The 20261-nt window shown below is 35.7% G+C and overlaps 1 protein-coding gene across 2 annotated transcripts; it reads left to right on the top strand.

Moving 5' to 3' along the window:
• Positions 1–323: 323 nt before the first annotated feature.
• Positions 324–19211, top strand: LOC142352977 (uncharacterized). 2 transcript variants are annotated; one of them, XM_075405142.1, is made up of 5 exons: positions 324–503; positions 969–1154; positions 6155–6213; positions 13411–13642; positions 18408–19211. In XM_075405142.1, exons 1-5 carry the CDS (start codon positions 326–328, stop codon positions 18764–18766), a joined length of 1014 nt encoding a protein of 337 aa, XP_075261257.1. In that variant the 5' UTR covers positions 324–325; the 3' UTR covers positions 18767–19211. The 2 variants fall into 2 exon arrangements, with proteins under 2 accessions (XP_075261257.1, XP_075261258.1); XM_075405143.1 differs by lacking the exon at positions 18408–19211 and adding an exon at positions 14136–14352.
• Positions 19212–20261: the final 1050 nt, after the last annotated feature.

Genomic DNA, 20261 nt, shown 5'->3' with positions numbered 1-20261 from the left:
AAACTTCGAATTGTGAAGTTCTGAAAGTATTCTATTTACGACTACTAATATTTAATTATTTGCCAATCAAGTGAAGCCAAATTGCCTTGTTGCTCTCTGAAGGCTGTACAAAAGCATCCTAATACGATACCCACAAAGTTTTTTTAATTTGTCTTTTTTTGCCCGCCAGGCGAAGGATATCTATTATATTATAATTTTATTATATTATAAATGGATCGATAGTTTAAAATGAATAGAAGTTGAATTGTTTTTCGTGACACACACGGGTGTAGATGTTTTTAGCTCTGCTACATCTGGTTGTAGAAAATTTTGTCTTCAGATTAGAATGTCTTTCGCTCCTCGATACTGCTATTTAGAAAAAGGCGAGCGTGGTTATGGTTTTAACCTTCATGGCGAAGCTCCCGAAAGTAATGAGGAACCCATTAGTCCGCATAGAACATTTTATCACGTCATCAAAGCTGTGGATGCAAAATCTCCTGCTCAATACGGAGGACTTAAACAAGGTTAGTCATGGCTACTTATCGAGTCAAATGAGAGATTTTAAAACATTTGCGAGTAAGCTTCGATGTTTTTTTGGGACTTTCCCATTATAGCCCCCCCCCCCCCCCCCATGAAATTATAGCCCCCCCCCCCCCACCATTATGGTATGATTACCATGATTGGGGGGGGGGGCTATAGGTTATCTGACTACTAAGCTGCGGGGGGGGCTATAATGGGAAAGGCCCGTTTTTTGTACTGACAATAAATTCAAATATATTGAGCATTTATTCTGCGTGACGAGCACTTCGCAAATGTTGATTACTGACGGCATCGAAATAAGAGGATAGGAGTTGACATGCCTACCATGAATTTAGAGAATGCCTTTTACGAACGGAGGGTTCTTTTTAATTGAACTTTTATTTCTTAGTGTTTTTCGTTTTTGTTCAATATTTTAATTCAAAATCTTAAAAAACGCAATTTTTTACTAGATGACAGATTAATTGGAGTGAACGGATACTATGTCGATAACAAGCCCCATTTGGATGTGGTCAACCTAATAAAGAGAGGAGGAAGTTCTGCTTGGCTCTTGGTTGTTGACCGCGAAGCCGATGAACACTTTTATTCGCAAATGAAGAGAAAACCCGCCTTCGCCGATGCTGTATATGGCCAACAAGGTTTGTTAACACAGCTGATTCGTCGGAATTTTTTTGCACCCATGAAAAATTTTATATGCTACAGCCTTCACTGAATTAAATCGCCCCGCCTGTTGTTCGAGAGCAACTTGTTCGACGTTAGTCAGTATATGTTTTTAATCTGTCGCTAAAATGAACATTTCTCCGAAATTGATCTGTTGTACACCAAACTTTCAATGTGTGTATAAAGTATATTGTATAGATATAGAGGGTGTGTGTGTGTGTGTGTGTGTGTGTGGGGGGGGGGGGGGGGGGGCTAGGAATTAGCCGAAAGGGAGCGGAGCTGAATGAGAAAAATTATAATCAGATCCGAATGCTTGAATATGATTGGCCAATTAATTTGATTGGTTCAAATTTAAAGTGCAACAAATGAAAGATATGGCGAATTAGGTAATTGTCGTTGCTTGATTATCTATGGTCTGCGGTTGGGATTCATTCGGTATCTCCATGGCCGCTCCCTGACGGGGGGGATTGCGACCACGGATAGCTCTTCGTTGCGCTATTTTGTAAGTTGTTGCACAAAAAATGCCGTTAAAGCAATCCATAATAAATAGTATACTGAAGACGCCGTAATAGGAGCTCGAAGTCGAAAACGAGAAGCTCGAATAGTCAGAGGATTCCCTTGAATATAGTTAAACTTGTTTGGACCCGAATTGTGCTGCTAGAGACGCAGATTAATGTTTTGCTCCGTGGAAACAGAACAATTGGATCTTTTCCGCACCCCCCCCCAGTAATTTATTAAGCGCCCCTTTTCATACACATCGTGTATGTATTTGAATTATTGCGTATGAATACGTGAGAATATGCATTTAGAAAATGCTAACAGAGTGGAGGTATGAAATTAATATGTACATAGCAATAACTCACTTTGTATAACGTACACATCAATTATATGCTTTGCAAAGGAGATGTCTACTGCTGTGATTTTCTCGATAATTGTTGCAAATATGGTTGTTGATATAATATACCACGCAAGTAATTATGATAATAAGCAAAATTTTCAGATTGGGGGTGCATAAATTTTGGCTATATAGGACTGGGGGAGGGGTAGCAGAAAAAATCCCAAAATTCAAAAATAAGCCTCTGTTTGCTCTCATGAATGAAACGTAATTAATTACATCATTTGTGTCCTTATTCACATGTTAAGTGAGCTACCATTTTTCAAATTTTAAAAGTTCGACGAACAGCACGTTAATGGTCTTTTAATTACTCGAAGAACCGCTCTTTAAATCGAAGAACAGCTCTTTAATGGTCTTTTAATTACTCGTTTGCATTAAAGGTAAAACTATTTGTATCTTTTTCGTTTGTGCCCCCCCAGTACGTTATGCGCACCCCAGTTACAGAGCAGGTGCCATTACACAGTAAATCATTATGTTAAAATATGGCACGGGCGTCTGGGGGTACAGATAATATGTGCTCACTAAGCTGGGGGGACAAACGGAAAAGATCCAACTATTGATGTAATTCCCGAAGACAAAATTGCGAATTATAAAAACGAATTGATGTCACATTTGACAAAATTTTGACGCGAAAATCTCTCTACGGAACACTGTGATACGTAGTTTTGCAGTTCATTCTGTTCATGTAGCTACAGTTGCAGGAGTATCTTCAAAAATTTTAAAGATCTTCAATTTCTTTGTTTGATTCTCACTCGATAAGTTGTGTGTGTGCGGTGTTTCGTCAACCAGTGTGTGCGGTGTTTCGCCTTCAGTTAATATTGAATGTATGGTGCTGTGGCTGGATGTCAGAGAACCAAGCTAATCAGCTTGCTTCACTGACGGCAGTGTTGTTGGTGTTTTAAAAGAGACCCTAGCAATCGAGTTCCTTTTGGCACGATGTGCCTGGGTACCCTTTACCCGCTGTTGTTTCTTGGCAACAGTTCTAATGTTTCGAGATTTGCGTTACAAATCTTCTTTTGCTGCCCAGAAAAACCATTTCCTAACCATTGAATTATATCTATCAAATCAACATTGACATGTTGTTTTAAAGTTAGTTTTTATAGCACGTGCCTCCTGGCACTCAGGGTTACGTGTTGGCAATGTGTGTTTTTTAAGCTACCAGTACAAATTAGGATTGTGAGGTATTTATTAATGTTGGAATGGCCGCTTAGCCTTGTGACTACGAATGATCATGAAGACGTTTTTTACAATGCGGGATTGATCATTTTTTGGAGCATGGTGTCGTATTTTCGCAACTTATTAGTACGTTTAGTGTCCTTTTTAGATTACTCTCAGACAGTGTTTACAGCCATGATTTAGGTCCCGTTGGTATTTTTACGACTCTAAGGGAGATATTGGCTTTCTACGCGTTGCTTAGTTTTACTGCCCACGAAATGAACGTTGTTTCTATTCCAGAGAATTTGATGTCATATTGAAAAGTTCTAACCCCATCGCAGAAATTCCGCTGCCTCACCACTACATAGAAATAAGCCCTCCCCCACCGAATTGAACCTTGTCTCAGGCCCACTGCATTATTCTTCATTTACCCTGCCCTCACATTGAACTGTCCGTAGTATTGTTTTGTTTATTGAAAAGTGAGAAATTTATGTTTTTTTTTTACTTTGTAGTAAATTCAGGCAATATAGATTCTGTTTTTTTATTTTGTATTGATTTGTCTGCTTTGGTCATTTTTGCTCTACAGTCCAATTTGCATGATTCGACTGGTTTCCAGTATTATACCTGCTATTTTATGCCATTTCACTTTTTGTGTGATCAATTAAATTTTTGTTATCAGAAATATGATACGCAGCTAAATCCCGATGTTATTAAAGTCTCTATGCATCTCTCTTGAGGCTTGAAGTATAGGTTCCACTGCTGTAGAAGCAGAAATTCATCCTGCAAAGTGTGAATTTGTTCTTTTGAATAAATTTGGACCTCTCATCTGTACCCGCTTGTCCCGTAAAGATAACTTCTTCAGCTAGCAAAATCAAAATCCAGGACCACGCTAGTCGTTTTGAGACAATTCTTCTGACAATGGTCGGTTATATTTAACTAAATATTATTGTTGCTGATCGTTTGAAGCGAAGTGCGCCACCGGAAAAAGATCTGATCTGTTAGATTAGTGGATAAATGCAAATAGCAGAGATGTGATCGCTCTGTTCGTACCGAGACCCCTTTTAGAACATGAACATTACGCAGATATGGCTTTTTAGAAGCAGAAATTTTCTTCTTTAAATTTTCCAAGAAATTTGTCTTGGCAAGCTGTCATGTTTGTTTTTGTGATTTAATGGGCTAGAAAATTATGAAGCTTGAAAATGAGCTATTTTGTACGTTTTAGCACTACAGAAGTGTTTTTGAGGTAATGCAACACAAAAGTGGGTTTTAGCAACACTTTAACACAAAAAACACGTAAAATGAATTTTCGTCTCTCACTGGTTGACTTTTGCTTCCTTTAATTGGAGAAATAAAGTCAAGTATAAATATCTCACCCTGGTTAAAAGGTATTTGAGGACAGTTTTACACTATAATAGAAAAACCGATTTTTTAAATATTTGAGTCTGTATGTGCTATTTTTGGCAATTTGTCAGATATTCTATGCATATCAATGAACCTAGACTAGGTTTATTTTTTTTATAGAAAGCCGCTAACTGAAACCACGTATTCTGACGTTTTGCATTGCCATCTTGCTCGCGTTTCCGCTCCATGATATTTGAGAGCTTTGCAAGTGCAATGATTATGTAAGTTACAAAATTAGTTGATTTTGTTTTAGTTTTTTGTCCTTTTTTCACGGCGTGATTTCTGTCTGTTAGTTCAGTTCATTCGTTTTACGATCGATATCCGATTCACATAAATGGTCAATTCTTCTCTAGTCGGTTAGTTATGTGTATATTTTGATGTGTGGATGCCTTTTTTAGTGATATTGATGTAAACTTTGCTATGTTATCGGCGTGAAAATGGTCAGTGATATAAAAAGTGCTAAAACTTATTAAACTCTTATTAAATTCTTGCCTAAGTACCAGTTAGTAATATAAACAACAAATAGCTCTTTATGGTTCGAGATTATTAATTTATCAGTAAAGCGAGTTGATCAAAATTGCAGCGAGTTTCACCGCAGAGCGACTTAGTTGGCGTCAAACAAACTGCGGTATGGTATTTTTGTTTGTTCATTTAATGCGTATCAGAGATTAATTAGACTTTTCATGCTTTTAAAAAGTGTTCATACTTTGCATACCAGTTGGGTAGGTGTATTTGTGGCCATACGAAACGGTTGGTATACGAAAATTGCTATTATAATGCTCTGGTTATGGTTCGTAAGAATTGGCGAATGACTTTTTTGTGACAACTACGGTGTAATTAGGTCTCTCCGCCCAGTTCAGTGATTTTTCTGTACTAACAGTGCAATATCATGCTTATAAGGCGGGGTGAGGGGGCTCAAAAAGCAAAAGAAAAAAGAACTAATTAAGCTGTATTGGTGCTTTTTTTTATTTTTATAGTTAATAGACTTTAATTGAAATAGGGATCTATTCAGTTGTTGACCATTCACTCCCCAGAATCCTGTGCAAAAGTTTTCTTTAACTTCTGTAAGTGTAATTTTAGTGCTTTCCTGCTCTAAGTTTTAATCTCAAGAGCTGTTTAATAGATATTAGTATTAACTATTTAACTCGTTGGGATAACAACCGCGACACAACTTATCCACATTAACTCTTGAAAAAAAAATTCGAACAGCTGTATAATACTGTTTCGTGATTATTGTTCCGAGTTTATGTAACTGTTTACGTGTCTACTGTGGAGGTACAAGAGTGGAATAAAAATGTAGTCTAAACAACAAAACAGTTTATGCAGCTGTTTATTTCAAAAAGATATTACACACTGTTGTTATTGCCTTTTTGCAGTTACTCAAGGCCTCAGTTTCGTTAGCGTTTTTCCGCTATGGCGAATACAACCTCCTGGTAAAATTTTTTCGATACCTTTCACTAATTTCCAATGAATAAACAAATTCGTGGTTTGGGAGGGAGCATAAAAAGAATGTTATCTTTGTTTTAGACAAAAGGGGAGAACCTGTTGACCTGAGTTCAGTGCCAATGGAGGAAGAACGGGAAACGGTTAGCACTTTACCTTGACATGCTAGTAATAGTGTAACCAAAATTTGAAGCATTTTGATAGCTCTCATTATTTCTTGTGAAACTTCATCTTTGATCAGTACTTTTCTGTCTGAGCGGAATGGATTAAGATGAGTTTGATAATTCAGTGCTTTTCGAAATTTGATGGCGTAAATGGTGAATAACCAGCTATGATAACAATTTTGGAATCTTTGTAAACATTTCTATTGATTGCCCTCATTGATGGCTATCTTCTATGTGTATAGTTTCAGAACATAATTGAGTTTAAATTTTCTATGATTGTAATATTTGTTTTTTTTAAATAGCCGCGTCAGCAATTCCAGGCCGCTATTATAGCGCTCCTAATTTTTTTACAATTCAAAGAATTTGAATTGTATTAGGGCGCTGTCTTTTTTAAGATCTGTTCACACATTTTCATGATTTTTGAAGTCAAATTGGAGTAGTGATTTTGGTCACGCCGAAACAGGAAGTGGAGCGAAAAAGCGAGTGGTTTTGCGGCGTGAATTTTTTAACTCTAATTTTAATGTAGAGTGAGAAAACGGCGATTGAACAAAAATTCGCTTTCTCGCTTGTGGGTTTTTTGTTCAAATGCGGCAACTTCACTTTGATTTTTACCGTTTTCTCAAATTTTTGGATCGGATTTTTTTCTAAATGGTTTTCCCAATTTATTCATAGTTCATTCTAGGCCTAGTTTTTCTCTTTTTCGCTAGTGGTTTTTTGTTCACATGCGGCATTTACATTGTTTTTCAGTTTTTTTTAAATGTTTTGACCTGATTCTTTTTGGAAACGGTTTTACCAATTCATCCATAGTCCGCTCTAGGTCTAGTCGTTTGATTGTTCAATGACAATTATTTGAATCGTACAGCGGAATTTGCACTGCTATGTTTTTTACAATCAAAGAATTTGAATTGTATTGGGGCGCTGTCTTTTTTTACGATCTGTTAACACATTTTCATGATTTTTGAAGTAAAATTTGAGTTGTGATTTTGATCACGCCGAAACCGGAAGTGGAGCGAAAAAGCATGTAGTTTTGCGGCGCGGAATATTCTCTTTAAGTTTAAAGTAGAGTGAGAAAACGGTGTTTGAACAAAAATTTGCTTTCTCTAGTGGTTTTTTTGTTCACATTCGGCAATTTCACTTTGATTATTACTCTTTTTTCGATTTTTTGGATCACATTTTTTTCTAAATGGTTTTCCCAAATCATTCATAGTCCGTTCTAGGTCTAGTTTCTGTTTAGTCAATGAAAATTCTTTGAATTGTTTGTCAAGACTTGTCCTGCTATGTTTTTTTTACTTCGTCGAACATATTTTTGTTTTGTCTTACCCTAACTTCTTGGAATTGACTTTTTCAATGACTTTGTGGCTTCTACTGCTTTGCGGTTAAAATTTGTGGTTGTGACGTCATTTCTGCTTTTAGGTCAATTGCGTGACATGCCTCACTCAAAAAAGTGACTTCTGAACTCATTATGGAACTTTGAATTTTATGAACATTTACTAATTAAAGGTCAATAGTGTGCATCTAAGTAGTGCCAAACTTACATGCCCGATTTCCTGAATAATAGAGAGTTGAGTTTTATTATCGAATATTAATTTTGAAAATGCTCCATTAGGGCTTTTTCCTTGTAGAGCAAATATGTCTCATGAAAATGACAGTGCTAATCTAACCCAAAAAGTCAGTTGTCTATTAAAAAGCTGGTGGTCGATCTGTCAATCTTATTTCTTTAGTTGTTTGAATTCATTGTAGGCCACAAGTGCCTATTGCGGCTAATTTCCGGCAATCTGCCGGCTAATTTCAGCTGTTTTGGATTGAAGTTAAAGGTAATTATATTGCGGTCGTGTCTTTCGCAAAATTGTCTCTCAACCGATTTGGTTTTTTGATTAATACCCTCCCTCATCTTCTCAGCCGGCTATTATACCGCTCCTATTTTTTACAATTCAAACCATTTAGTTTTTATTGAGGCGCTGTCTTTTTTACTACTGGAACCGAAGAGGATGATTAATGGAGCATATTGGAGCATGATTAATAATGTTTTTGAGTGTTTTCAAAATATGATGTAAAAGTCAATGCCGCACGTTCAAACTAAGTGTTTAAGTGAAACGGCCGAACGAATTAAAGAGCAGAGAGAAGAGAGTGATTTTGAGTTCATACTGCGATTTTGAGAGAGAGAGCTAGTGAGAAAAGTTTGTGCGAAAAAATTGTTGCTAAACGAGCGGAACATTTTGATCACGTTTGGATTTTTTGAAGCAGTATTTTAGTTTTGACTTTACTTTTGCGGGTAAAGCGATCGTTCGACCCATATTAATATGTAATTGTTTGTTTGGAAAGGTTTTTGGACCATCACAAGCATGTATTAAAATTTTATATCAATCTTAAGCTATTTTTGTGATTTCGCCGTTTTAACGCTTTTTAATCGGTTTTTGTGCCCTTTTAAAGTTCTGTTTTCAGGGGTAATTTTTTAGTTGCAATTAGTATTCATTTGGTTTTTTATGTCATTCTAGTTTGGTTATTATCAATTGGAGTTTGTTTTGGTTGAAGTAAACATTAAATTTAAACAATTTTTTGCTTAATTTCAAGTTTTTCAATTACTGTTTTTTGTGCCTTTAAGAATATAAATTAGTATTTTTTAGCTTATTTAGTGTTCATTGTATGGAAATCTTTTCTGCAGTTTTTGTGGTTTTTACTACTTTCTCTTGTTTTTTTAAGATCTTTTCACACTTTCTCTTGACTTTTGAAGATAAATTGAAGTGAAGATTTTGTCACGCCGAATCAGGAAGTGGAGCGAAGACGCAAGTAGTTTTGTGGCGTAAAATTATTCCTCTACTTTTAAAGTAAAGAGAAATTTGTTTAAACAAAATTTTTCTTTTTCGCTAATGATTTTTTGTTCATATGAGGATATTTGATATTAATTTTGCTGTTTTTTCGATTTTTTTTATTTGTGATTTTTTTCTGAATGGTTTTTTTAACCATTTTTCTAGTCCCTTCTAGTTCTGTGTTTTTTTGTTTAGTCATTGGAAATATTTTTTTAATTGTGTCAGGATGAGTTCTGCTATGTTTTTACAATCCGAAGTATTTGGACTGTCTTTATGTGGCCTTTTCTTACATTTTCATACATAAGATTCTTACATTTTCTTACATTTTCGGCATTTGACTTATGTATTTTTCATACATATGTATGAAAATACATAAGTCTTACATTTTCTTTACATTTTCGGCATTGACGTGAAAATGCCGAAAAAAGTGTGGACAAATCTTATGCAAGAAAATGTAAGAACGAAAAAAGATTCTTACATAAGATTCTTACATTTACATTTTCTTACATTTTCGTTCTTACATTTTCTTGCATAAGATTTGTTTACACTTTTTTCGGCATTTTCACGTCAATGAGAAGTCAAATTACATTTTCGGCACTTTTTTCGGCATTTTCACGTCAATGAGAAATCAAATTAGCGGGTGATTTTAGTCTTACTGAAGTTATAAGGGAGAGAAATATCGAGTGGGTCTGAGGCTTGGTTTTTTCCAAACTCTCTTTAAGAGTGGAGTGACAAATTGGTGTTTGAACAATTTTTCAGTTTTTCCGAGATTTTTCTCTTTGCTTCAATTTCTGTTTTCAGAATTTCTTCTGAGTGCAATTAAAGTGATACATATGTAGTCTAATTGTGCCTGTTGGCAATTGCCTGATTTAATCAATGAGCAGCCCTAGTCTTTTATTACTGACTCTTTTTGTAGTCTCAAAATGTTTGTGAATGTTTGAATTTGCCCCCTTATTGAATATTACTCATGTCCTGTCTGCTAGTATCAGTAATAACAGGTTTTGATGGTTGTTAATAAGACCTAAAAAATATACTGGTTTAAATTCATAGCTTGAAGATTTTCAAAGATTTTTAGTGAATTTTTGAGTTTTTCGTGTTTTTGTCGAACTTTTCCTTGTCTTATCGTTTAGTAGCTTAAAAACATGTCTCATGGGTTTCTATTAGAGATTTTTTTATTGATTTAATTTCTTCGTTTTGAAGCTATTGATTGCTCTGAATTGGAAACTAATTGTTTTCACGAAATTTTGTCGTTTTTTTACTTTATGATTTTTTCTGTCACTTTGTTGTCTTAATTTCATTAATGACAGTTCTCATCAATTGCTAAGTATGAATAAATGAATTGTGTTTATCGTTAGAGGTCATAGATGTTAGTTTCTTGGAATTCTAAGCTGTTTGTATTCAAAAATGTTGAACTTTGGAGTTTTGCATGTATTTATTGTAGTTGTTGCTGTCTAATCAATAATTCTCAATAGTGACAGGTCTCTTTTGTTGCTAATGAAGATTTATTTAATTGAAAAAAAATTCTATCAGTGCGTAGCTAATGCTTTCGGTTTTTTACAGTTAATGACCAAAAAGTAGAAGCCAGGTCTTTGTATTTTGCGAAATTGGTTTTAGTTTTGTGGTCTTAATTGGTCGCATTTTTGACAGATTTCTTTGTTTGCTAATGAGGAAGAAACTGCATCTAATTAAATGCAGACGTTTATAGAAGTTGATATTTTGATTTTTTCACTTAAAAAATTGCAAGTTTTTAGTCTTGCATTTTGTTGTTTCTCTTGTCTTGTTGCTGTCTTTCAAGAATTACATTTCACATAGGCCTTTTAGTGAGGCTTATTTCGGTCATTTTATTTGCTTCAAGATCTAGCTAACTTTTTCATAAACTGAGAATTGTTTCAGTTTTCTTTAATTTTCTAATTTCTGCCAGTTTTCTTTGTTTTTGCCTCAATTTTTAGTTGTCTGTCATTAATTCCCACTTAGTTGCTGTATCGTTAACTCATTCTAAGGATGCATAGGGTAAGTATTTTCATAAGGTGTTAAAAAATTTTTCTCGCAAAACTGGAGATCTTGGAAACGAATTTTTTCTATTATAGATTCTTTTTTGCTCATTTAGGGTCATGTTTTTTTGGCTGATTTAGTTTAATATTGCTGTAAAAGTGTTATTTGTCAGGTCATTTGTCAGGTCATATTTCTTTTAACTAAAAGTTTTTGCTATATCTTAGTTCACAGCTTGTTCAACATTTCGTATAAATCTTCTCTAGGTTAGTTTCATTCTTCGCTCATTCTGCTTAAAGTGCTTTTGAATAGCTTTTGCTCAGCAAAGCAATCTAATGTGAAGAGAATCAGTATCGAAATACAAAATCAAAATTGCAACGAGATAACCCCATAACGCCCAATTTTGGATGCCCGCTACTTGATTTTTCTTCTAAGTCTTCGTTAACACCTCGAACGCGTTTTGGCGTTGATACTAGCCCATGCATTCTCTCAGAAAGAAACAGGGATATCCATAACTACAAAATCTGTTCAAAATAGTTCTCTTTTTAAGAATCTGTTTGTACAACAATCAATTTGGTCATTTTTTAATAGCCACCTTCAGCCTCTCAACGGCTATTCAGGCGCTCTCCTTTTTTTTAATTCGCTTTACCTTTTGATCACGTTTTTCGTGCTACAAGGCAAAATGTTCACGGTTGACTTCTGACTTAACCTCACCCACTGTTTCAACTGAATTGATTTTAAGTTCTGTTTATGCATTGAATTACGCAATTTGGTGAATACTGTCTAAGTCAAAAGATCAAAATCGAAGAAGACGGGATAAACCGATAAAGTCCGGTCATTGAGAATTAGATTATCAAAGTTCATTAAAGCGATTGCTAGCTGGTATTAGTATTATGCTTAATAACGTTCAATTTAGAAGTTGAATTAAGTGTAATTTTAGAATCGAACCAAATATGCAGAATTTACAGACCAAATAAAAAAATTTTCACTTACAAAAATGCTGTCATTTTTTATCTTTTTCTGTTTGAATCCCAATGTGCGTCAAGTGGGTCAACGGCGGCTATTTTCCGGCAATTTGCGGGCTATGTTTCAGTTCTTTTGATTGAATTTCAGGACTTGTTCTGCTATGTTTTTATTTAGCTTTACCTTTTGATCACTTTTTCATTTTACATAAGGTACGATTTTCAGGTTTGATTCCTGACTTAACTCACGCATTGTTTCAAGTCAATTGATTTTAAATGCTTTTAATATACACAATCAATTTACGCTATGAGGTGATTCGGTCAACAGAGCAAAATCAAAAGAAACGAGATAAACTGATAAAGGCCAGTCATTAAGTAATAGTGCATAAGGTTATCTTTATGTTCATCAGAACGGCTTCTAGCTGGCATTAGTATTTAAACCTAATAAACTTCAGTTTGGAAGCCAAAATAAGTATAATTATAGAATCTAACTGAAACTTCGTCAACACTTTTTGGTACATAGAAAAATGATCACAATTTGTATCTTTTTGTTTAATTGCTTTTGAACGAAGTTCATAGCAATTATTGTAAACGTGCTGGTCTTTTTATGCTAATTTTTTGCTTGACCGTTTTTGCGCTTTTCTTTTAGAACATTCTTTGGCTTCTAAAGTGACTTTTTCACGCTTTTGTTCTTCATTTTCGAGCGATCTCTTTTGCGCTCACACCGAAGTAAAGCTTCTTGCTAATATAAAGTCGGTTGCAGCAAAGCAACAAGAAAGGGCTGATAGCCGAGTGGGCAGTGCTTCTGGTTAGAGATCGGGATGTCTGTGGTTCAAATCCCGGCGTGGTCAAATGTTTTCCCACCCGCGTGTTGTTCGAGAGCAATTCTTCCGACATTAGTCAGTTTTTGTTTTTCTGTTTTAATCTCGATGTTCATCACTTGGGTTAACGGCGACTGTTTTCCGACCTTTTGCCGGCTATGTTCTGATGAAAATTTTATTTTTGGGTTGGTAACGATACAAAACTTTTTTGAGCTTTTCTGCACTTTTTGTTGGCTGCATGGGCAAATCAAAAGTTGCTTTAGGTCTGCGTGGTTGTAGTCGGGGCTTAATTTAGTGTTCTTTCTGCTATGTTTTTTAATTCACTGTTTTCTGTCATCTGTCATTCACTTTTTCATTTTTTTAACTGAAGTAATATTTTCACTTGGGACTGTACATCTGGCCTGCCTTTTTCAATGGAATAGAATTTGAGGGAAAAGAATTTATAATTAGTTCAACAAATTACATTGTAGTAAATGCGTTTCAGTTCAAAAACAAAATCAAGAGAGATGGGATAAATCGATAAATACTGGTTTTATGGGTCACTCGAGGCCATATCGCTATATTCAATCTTCTAAAAGTGTTCTTTTTTGCATACAGGTTGAGTCCGGGGAAGGTGAGGAGGAATTGGCGGCACCTCCGCCCGACTACCCTGGGAATGCTGACGACTCTGAGGAAGAAGCGAGGGAGAACGAGGAAGCGATCAATGCTGTAGTGAGTGCTGTAGAGGATAAAGAGGAATCGTCGGAGAGGGAGGCAAATGATGCCCAGAGCAGCCACAACACCAGTTCACACTCTGCTCAAGGCAGCCAAGAGGACAAGGAAAATAGAGGTGAGTTACAGATTCGAGTCTTATGATGTTCTTCAACTTTTAAGGCTTTAGTCTGAGTCGCCTATTATTGAAGCAGGTGCCATAGACCTCTCTTAGACCATCTTGGTTCTTTCTAATTATACCCCCCTTGTAACTAAAGCCTTTCTTTTGTGGCATTTTAGAGGTAATTTTTTTTTTTGGGGGGGGGGGGGGTAAGTTCATATATGGCTCTTTTGGGTACCGTAGTAACATGGTACGTGAGTAATTGGCAAATATATAGATATATATTATCTATGATGGGTAAACTAAGGGGTCTTGGAAAGCTGATGTCTGTTCTGTTCCGCATAATTTCTTAGATAATCTTAGAGAATGGAGTCGCTGGTTTGTAAAAAAGAATAAGAGAACAAAAATTGAGTGGACCTAAATTTGGAATCAAAGTGGCTGTTCGAGAATAGTTTGGAATTTATTTCTTGCACTGCAAATGGGCCGATAATTGATAGAGTTGCTTTCTTAGCCTCCGCGGCAGATCAGCAGCGGATACAAAGACAATTACGCAACCTAGACATGGCCTCCAAATTGGGGGTCAAGGTCGTCCACCCCGTGCCGGAGTCTTTCCGCTACAACAACAAAAACAACATCAGAAAGAACAGTAGTAAGCCAGAGGGCTCTTGGGTCTTTCTCACCCGATCGCATGGCTTTCATTGTTCATAGTGCAAATATTGCACTGCGGTTACGCGTAGAATGAATTCCAGCAAAAATAGAAGATGGAATCATTTGCTTTTATCAGGCGTTGAGAAACCCTTGTTTGTGTCCCTTTGATGGCTGTTAACCTATTTAGAAATGAGTCTTCTTCAGCCGATTGATTTTGCAAAATTTCGATTTTTTTTAGTTTCCCAGACTTAAAAGTATTTTTTAATTGCTCTCAAACGAAGTTTGTTGCAATTATATTAGTCCTGTCGGTCGCTTTTATGCGATTTTTTGCTTGACCGATTTTTCGTCTGACCCATTTGACTTTTCGTCCTCAAAAACGGGATAAACAGGTAGCGCCCAGCGGGCATTAAGTGCTCTTAGAGCCTTTCAGCTCACTAGTCTCAAAGTATGCGATTCACATAAACTGTTTTGGAGGACTATACTTATCATGTGAAGGGCGGTTCTTAGAGGTTGACCTCCTCCACTCCACCCCCTACGACAACGCTACAACAACACACCCACTCCCCATACATCAGACCCCCTCTCACTTCACCCACCTCTGCTCATTGTTCAGGCCGTAAGGGCCCCGTGCAGCCAAAAACCACCCTCCCACCGTTGCCCCCCATCAGCCCCCGGTGCACCCCTCACGCCCCTTCAATTAAGTTAAAGCTAGGCTCACTGAACCGTGGCTAGCTACTGACGAAGCCAAACGCTCGCCGGTCGTTTGAGAGCAATTCGCCCGACGTTAGTCGGTTATGTTTATAATCTCAAACTTAATGCATTGGTTATTGGTGACTTTTTCCGACCTCAATTTTTTCTGACTCAACTCATATTTTTGTTGTTAATAGCCGCGAAGCGATAGCGAGGCTATTATTGTACACAGCGTTGTATTTTGTTTAATTCGTTGTTTTTTATTTTTGTTGAGGTCATTTGATCGCGCGCCGTCATACCCATGTGACGTCATTTCTTATCCATTAGCTATATATTTTTGCGCAATCATGTGATAAATTTTTTGAGGATATATGGCTTCTCATTCAATAAATTGACTTCTTCAATTTTTTAATAAATCTATGAAAATAACCCATCAGATTGAGATTTGATATAAAATAAGCATGAAAATTGAAATTTGTTTTGAATAGATTTTTTGACCACTTTAGCTCCCCTCCTGCGCTAGCTCTGTTGTTTAAGCTGCAAACCGACTCACTATTAATGCAGTGTTGCTGATTCTTTCGTTTCTTCGCCACCTAAAGATTTGCATTTGGTTGCTTAAGTGATGCTAATTAAGTGCTCTGAAACGAAATTTAGCAACTATATTGGTCCTGTACACCTTTTTTGGTTTTTCGCTTGACTTATTTTTGCCTGACCCTTTTGTCTTGCACAAACGGAATAAACAGGTTTAGCCAGCATTAAGTGCTTGAGCAGATCTATTAGAGCCGTACGCATTACTAGCCTGCAAGGCAATCTATTGAAACTGTTGAGAACACTTAAAATGTCGTGAAGGGCGGTTCTCAATCCTCACCGCTTGACTAAAGGATACTACAGAAGCCAACCGATCGCCGGTCGTTTGAGAGCGATTTGCCCGACGTTAGTCGGTTATGTTTGAAAAAAAAATCTGTAAAACTTCAATTCATTTATTAGGTTTTTTCAAACCGCTCAGAAATATTTTCGCGATAGCATTTTGTTTGTTATTGAAGGTTTAGACCTTTTCTGCTGCGTCAAGTCATTTAGAGCTTGAATCATCGTGTATTTTTTTTCAAAATCACTTGTAGCCAAGATCACTAGCTTTGGGGGATACTGGTGTAAACTTTTTTCTCAAAACGTGCCAAAATTGTAATTTCAAGGCGAACAATGAATTTTTACATCGTAAAATTTGTTACTTTTGATATTCAAAGTATACCAATTATCTAAGGTGATGTAGGTTTTTTATTCTAGTTGAGACCTTTTCTTTTTAACTGATGAAAGCACTTTTCAATGGCTTTTCGATTGTTTTTGAAGGTTTTGTGTTTAGACTCATTTTGCGTCGAGTCATTTATAGTTTCGATGTTCGTTTGACTCAGCAGTTACTCGTGCTTAGTTTTGCATATTTTGCACTTGTGTCATTTTAGAAATACGCTGCAATTATGCAACTATGGTGTACATACAAACATACCCCTTAAGCAGAGAATAGCTCAAGTTGTCCTACCCCTTTGTAGCATTTTATGAACAAACGGTGTTTCTATTGTCCAGTGCTGATTAAACGTAACAATGAAACAACAGTACACCGCTGTTCGTTCATAGTCGTCTTAATAGCTGTTCAAATAAAAGAGTATGCTGTATATTTGATCCTGAATTCTCTCTCTCCTGCTTGCGAAAATAATTTTACCATTCAGTATTGCTGCTCCCTACCTTGTTGACATCGTATTACATGTAATATTAATCATGGTTCCATCCTATAAGACCGTCTCAAAATTTGTATCATGCTGGTCGTGGCTTTTAGTTTTCATGCTTATTATGCTCAAAGTCATTTGAAGCGTATTTGTACAAAAGTTATTTCAAGATCCTGGTTCAAGTATCCAAAAAATAGGAAACAAAATTATTTTAACATTGGTATACCAGATGCAAAAGTAGATAAATGTGGGAATTTTTGGTAGGAATGAGCTGGTCAGACCAGCTAGGAATGAGCGGACGAGTGTTTACCCAGTGAACTGAAACTTGAACTTGGTGCACCTTGATAAGAAATATACTAAATCTTGTTAAATCTTGTCAAGATCTTGACATGGTACTTACCATGAAATTATCAAGATTTGTACAAACTTGCAAGATATTTGCATGGCTGTCAAGAAAAAAGATCTTTGCAAGATAACCAAGAGAGATTAACCATGACATGGCAAGATATACCAAGTTGTAAAAATGAAAAGCACCTTTAAACAAGATTTAGCACGAATTCATAATAAAGCAATTATCAAGATTTACCAAGAATTATCAAAAATTGGCAAAAAATTCAGCTCCCGTTAGTTTATTAACCAAAACTTGAGCCTATCTTTTCCAGTATAGTGAAATTTTTGTGGGTGCAAGCTCGGTATGTACATAGTACACACCTTATGCAGGACCTATTTGTTTTTTTTTGTAGTTTTACTGAAAATATGCAATTATATACTGCAGAGCGTTAAATTTTTTTTGGGTACTTTAAGTTAATTTTATCTAAACAAAGTTAAGCTTAATCTTTACCTTAGCTCAATTTAAGGTAAAGTTAAGGTAAATGTTACCTTAACTTTATCTCAACAGTAGTTTATCTTGACTACGTTAAGTTAAATTTACCTTAACTTTATTTAGTGTGTTGAGTTCTCAGAAGTCTATCATGTCTTTTCTGAGGACGAGATACGTTGAGCAGCTATCAGAAAAGATAATAAGTGTTATCAAGATTTGTGAAGATTTCGTCAAGAGCTGTCAAGAAATTTTCTTAGTCTGTCTTGATAAGATCTTTCCAAGATCTTATTAAGATTTACCATGAAATGTTGGTATCTCAAGATCTTGGCACGATGTTTCAAATTTTGCAGGAAGTGTAAAGATCATACAAATTTTATCAAGGTGTACCAAGTTTCAGTTCACTGGGAAACATTTGACCCATAGAGGGAAAACACTGACCCACATTTTATTTTCCGACAATGATAATAGTCAATGCAAAAATAGATAATTAATCGGAAATTGTAAAATCAAATTCTGACCTGACCAGGTGTGATGTGAGCCCATGATAACGTAATTAGATCATAAAACAGAACTTATAAAAATTTCATATAAAAGTATACTACAGATTTCGATGAACTATCTATTTTTGCATCGACTATTATCATTTTCGGAAAATAAAATGTGGGTCAGAGTTTTCAGATCTTGATCTATTCATATCTTGGGAAAGTGGCGCATGAAAATTCAAAACGGGAGTTAAGGGTCTAAGATTGATTTCGTGAATTTGGAATGTTTTTAAACAGATACTATGTTTGTTAGAACAGTGGTATCAATGGAGTCTATAAAATATAAAATTATAGAGTACTCGAAATTGTTTTCATGTATTACTCATGTGTTACTTTGAGCAAAACTCTTTGTTTTGTTTTTGTAACAGAGCAGCAAGTGAGTAACGACGAAGAGGAAACTACCTCAAACAAAGAGGAGGCTAGATCTAGTCTGATTGGCTACGACCAAAATGTGGAGGTCGAAGTGACTACGAGCGATGCTCGGGGTAGCACCTCGTCTTCTGATCACCAACAGGGTTCCACAATCGAAGAGGTTGGTGCCAGTAGTTCCAACAACATCCAGTACCAACCGGATCTGCCTCAAGAAAGCCAGATCCAAAACAGCGGCGGTGGGGTTCTAAGTTTAGACATGCAATCAGCGAGGTCAATGGTTAAGGCGAATCGTCACCAGGCGAAAGAGGCCCCGGGCAGCTGGAAAAATAAGTGGGCGGATTTCAACAGGCTTTAAAGTGGCGATGAATTGTGACTATTCTTATGTAGTGTATAAAAACAGCCTTTTGTAACTTCATATCATTTTTTGATGTTAGATACGAAACGATGTCTAGATCATATCAGCCGATTCAATCGCTTTTTAAGTGTTTGTAATTTTTAATCATACATACGTAATGAACAGTTATTTTTCGACATATTTCTGCTTTGGTTTGCGATTTTTAATTTGAACTACAAATTCCACCCTTTAAAAATTATAAAACTTGGTTCGGCTATCATCGTGTATAATTTTTTGTTCCATTTTGATCCATTGTTTGATGAGACAGTGGGTTTGTAAATGGCAGGGACGGTGTTTAGTGTTGATCATTATCGATATCAAAAATTCTTCAATAAAAATTAGTTTATCAATTTGCCGTTTTCTTTGACTTTTTAATAGCCGCACAGCGATAACTGGGGCTATTATTGGCCTTCTCTTGGTTTTTACGACTCGAAGAGGAGTATTGGTTTTCTCTCGGTTTTTTTTTACAGGAAGTAGATTTGTTCACGCGGCATTCTGACCTAAAAGCGAAAGTGAGAAAAGCTGTCTTGCTGAACAGATTTTCGCTAAGCGAGAGAAGTTTTTTGATCATGCGCTGCGTTTAGTGAATGACTTTTTGACTTTGAAAAGTAGTTTTTGACTGAATTGCACATATAGATAACCGTTTTTAGCCGTTTTTTCGTCTAAGTGGCCCAATTTTTTTGCTTTTAATTTGATTTCTTGTAGAAATAAAATTTATTCGATACTATATTGAAATGTCAACCTCGGAAATTGATACCACAGTGTTTTGCAGAGCCTGAAAATGCGTTTCAAATTGAAAATTGGCACATACTTTTTGATTTTTTAGTTAATTTTTGACGTTTTTTATATTAATTTCTTCATTTTTGGATCTTTTAACCGTCTTTTTGTCAAAAATCAGTTTATATGGCAACTTCTCTTTGATAATTCCTATACTCAACGCCTTCTTTCTACCTCGATGTAATTTTGTTTCATAAAATTGTACATATGCAATCCGATTTTGGTATTTTTTTCCGATTTTCGTCAGTTTTTCGTTTGTATTTTGGTTGTAATTGCTAGAAATAGTTTTTTTGTGAAACATGGAGGACTTTAATTTAGTTTCAATTCAAATTCAATCAATTTTTGGCGTTAAGTTTTGAAAACACAGTTATAACTTTTTCATAAATGCAGTCTTGACATAAAAGTTCTTTGACTATTTTTTTGCAAAATGTTTCAATATTTCGTATTTATGAATTCTGCTTTTTCCTATTTTTTTGTTTTCTTCAGGAGGATAGTTACTCATACTGGATGACTAGTTATATTTTCTATGTCTTGAATGCTGAACAATGAAATGTATTCGTTTTTCTTGAATTTTTTAAATTGATTTTTAACCTCAAAAATCAAGAATGTCTTTTTGTTACGTTGTTCCTTACATTGTACCCATATTTACATTCTAGTTAGTATCATTCTAGCTTTGTCC

The sequence above is a fragment of the Convolutriloba macropyga genome, chromosome 14 (assembly GCF_964194025.1).
Source record: "Convolutriloba macropyga chromosome 14, txConMacr16.3, whole genome shotgun sequence".
Classification (NCBI taxonomy): Eukaryota; Metazoa; Xenacoelomorpha; order Acoela; family Convolutidae; genus Convolutriloba; species Convolutriloba macropyga.
The sequence above is the reverse complement of the archived record's forward strand: the minus strand, read 5'-3'. Positions and strand labels throughout refer to the sequence as shown.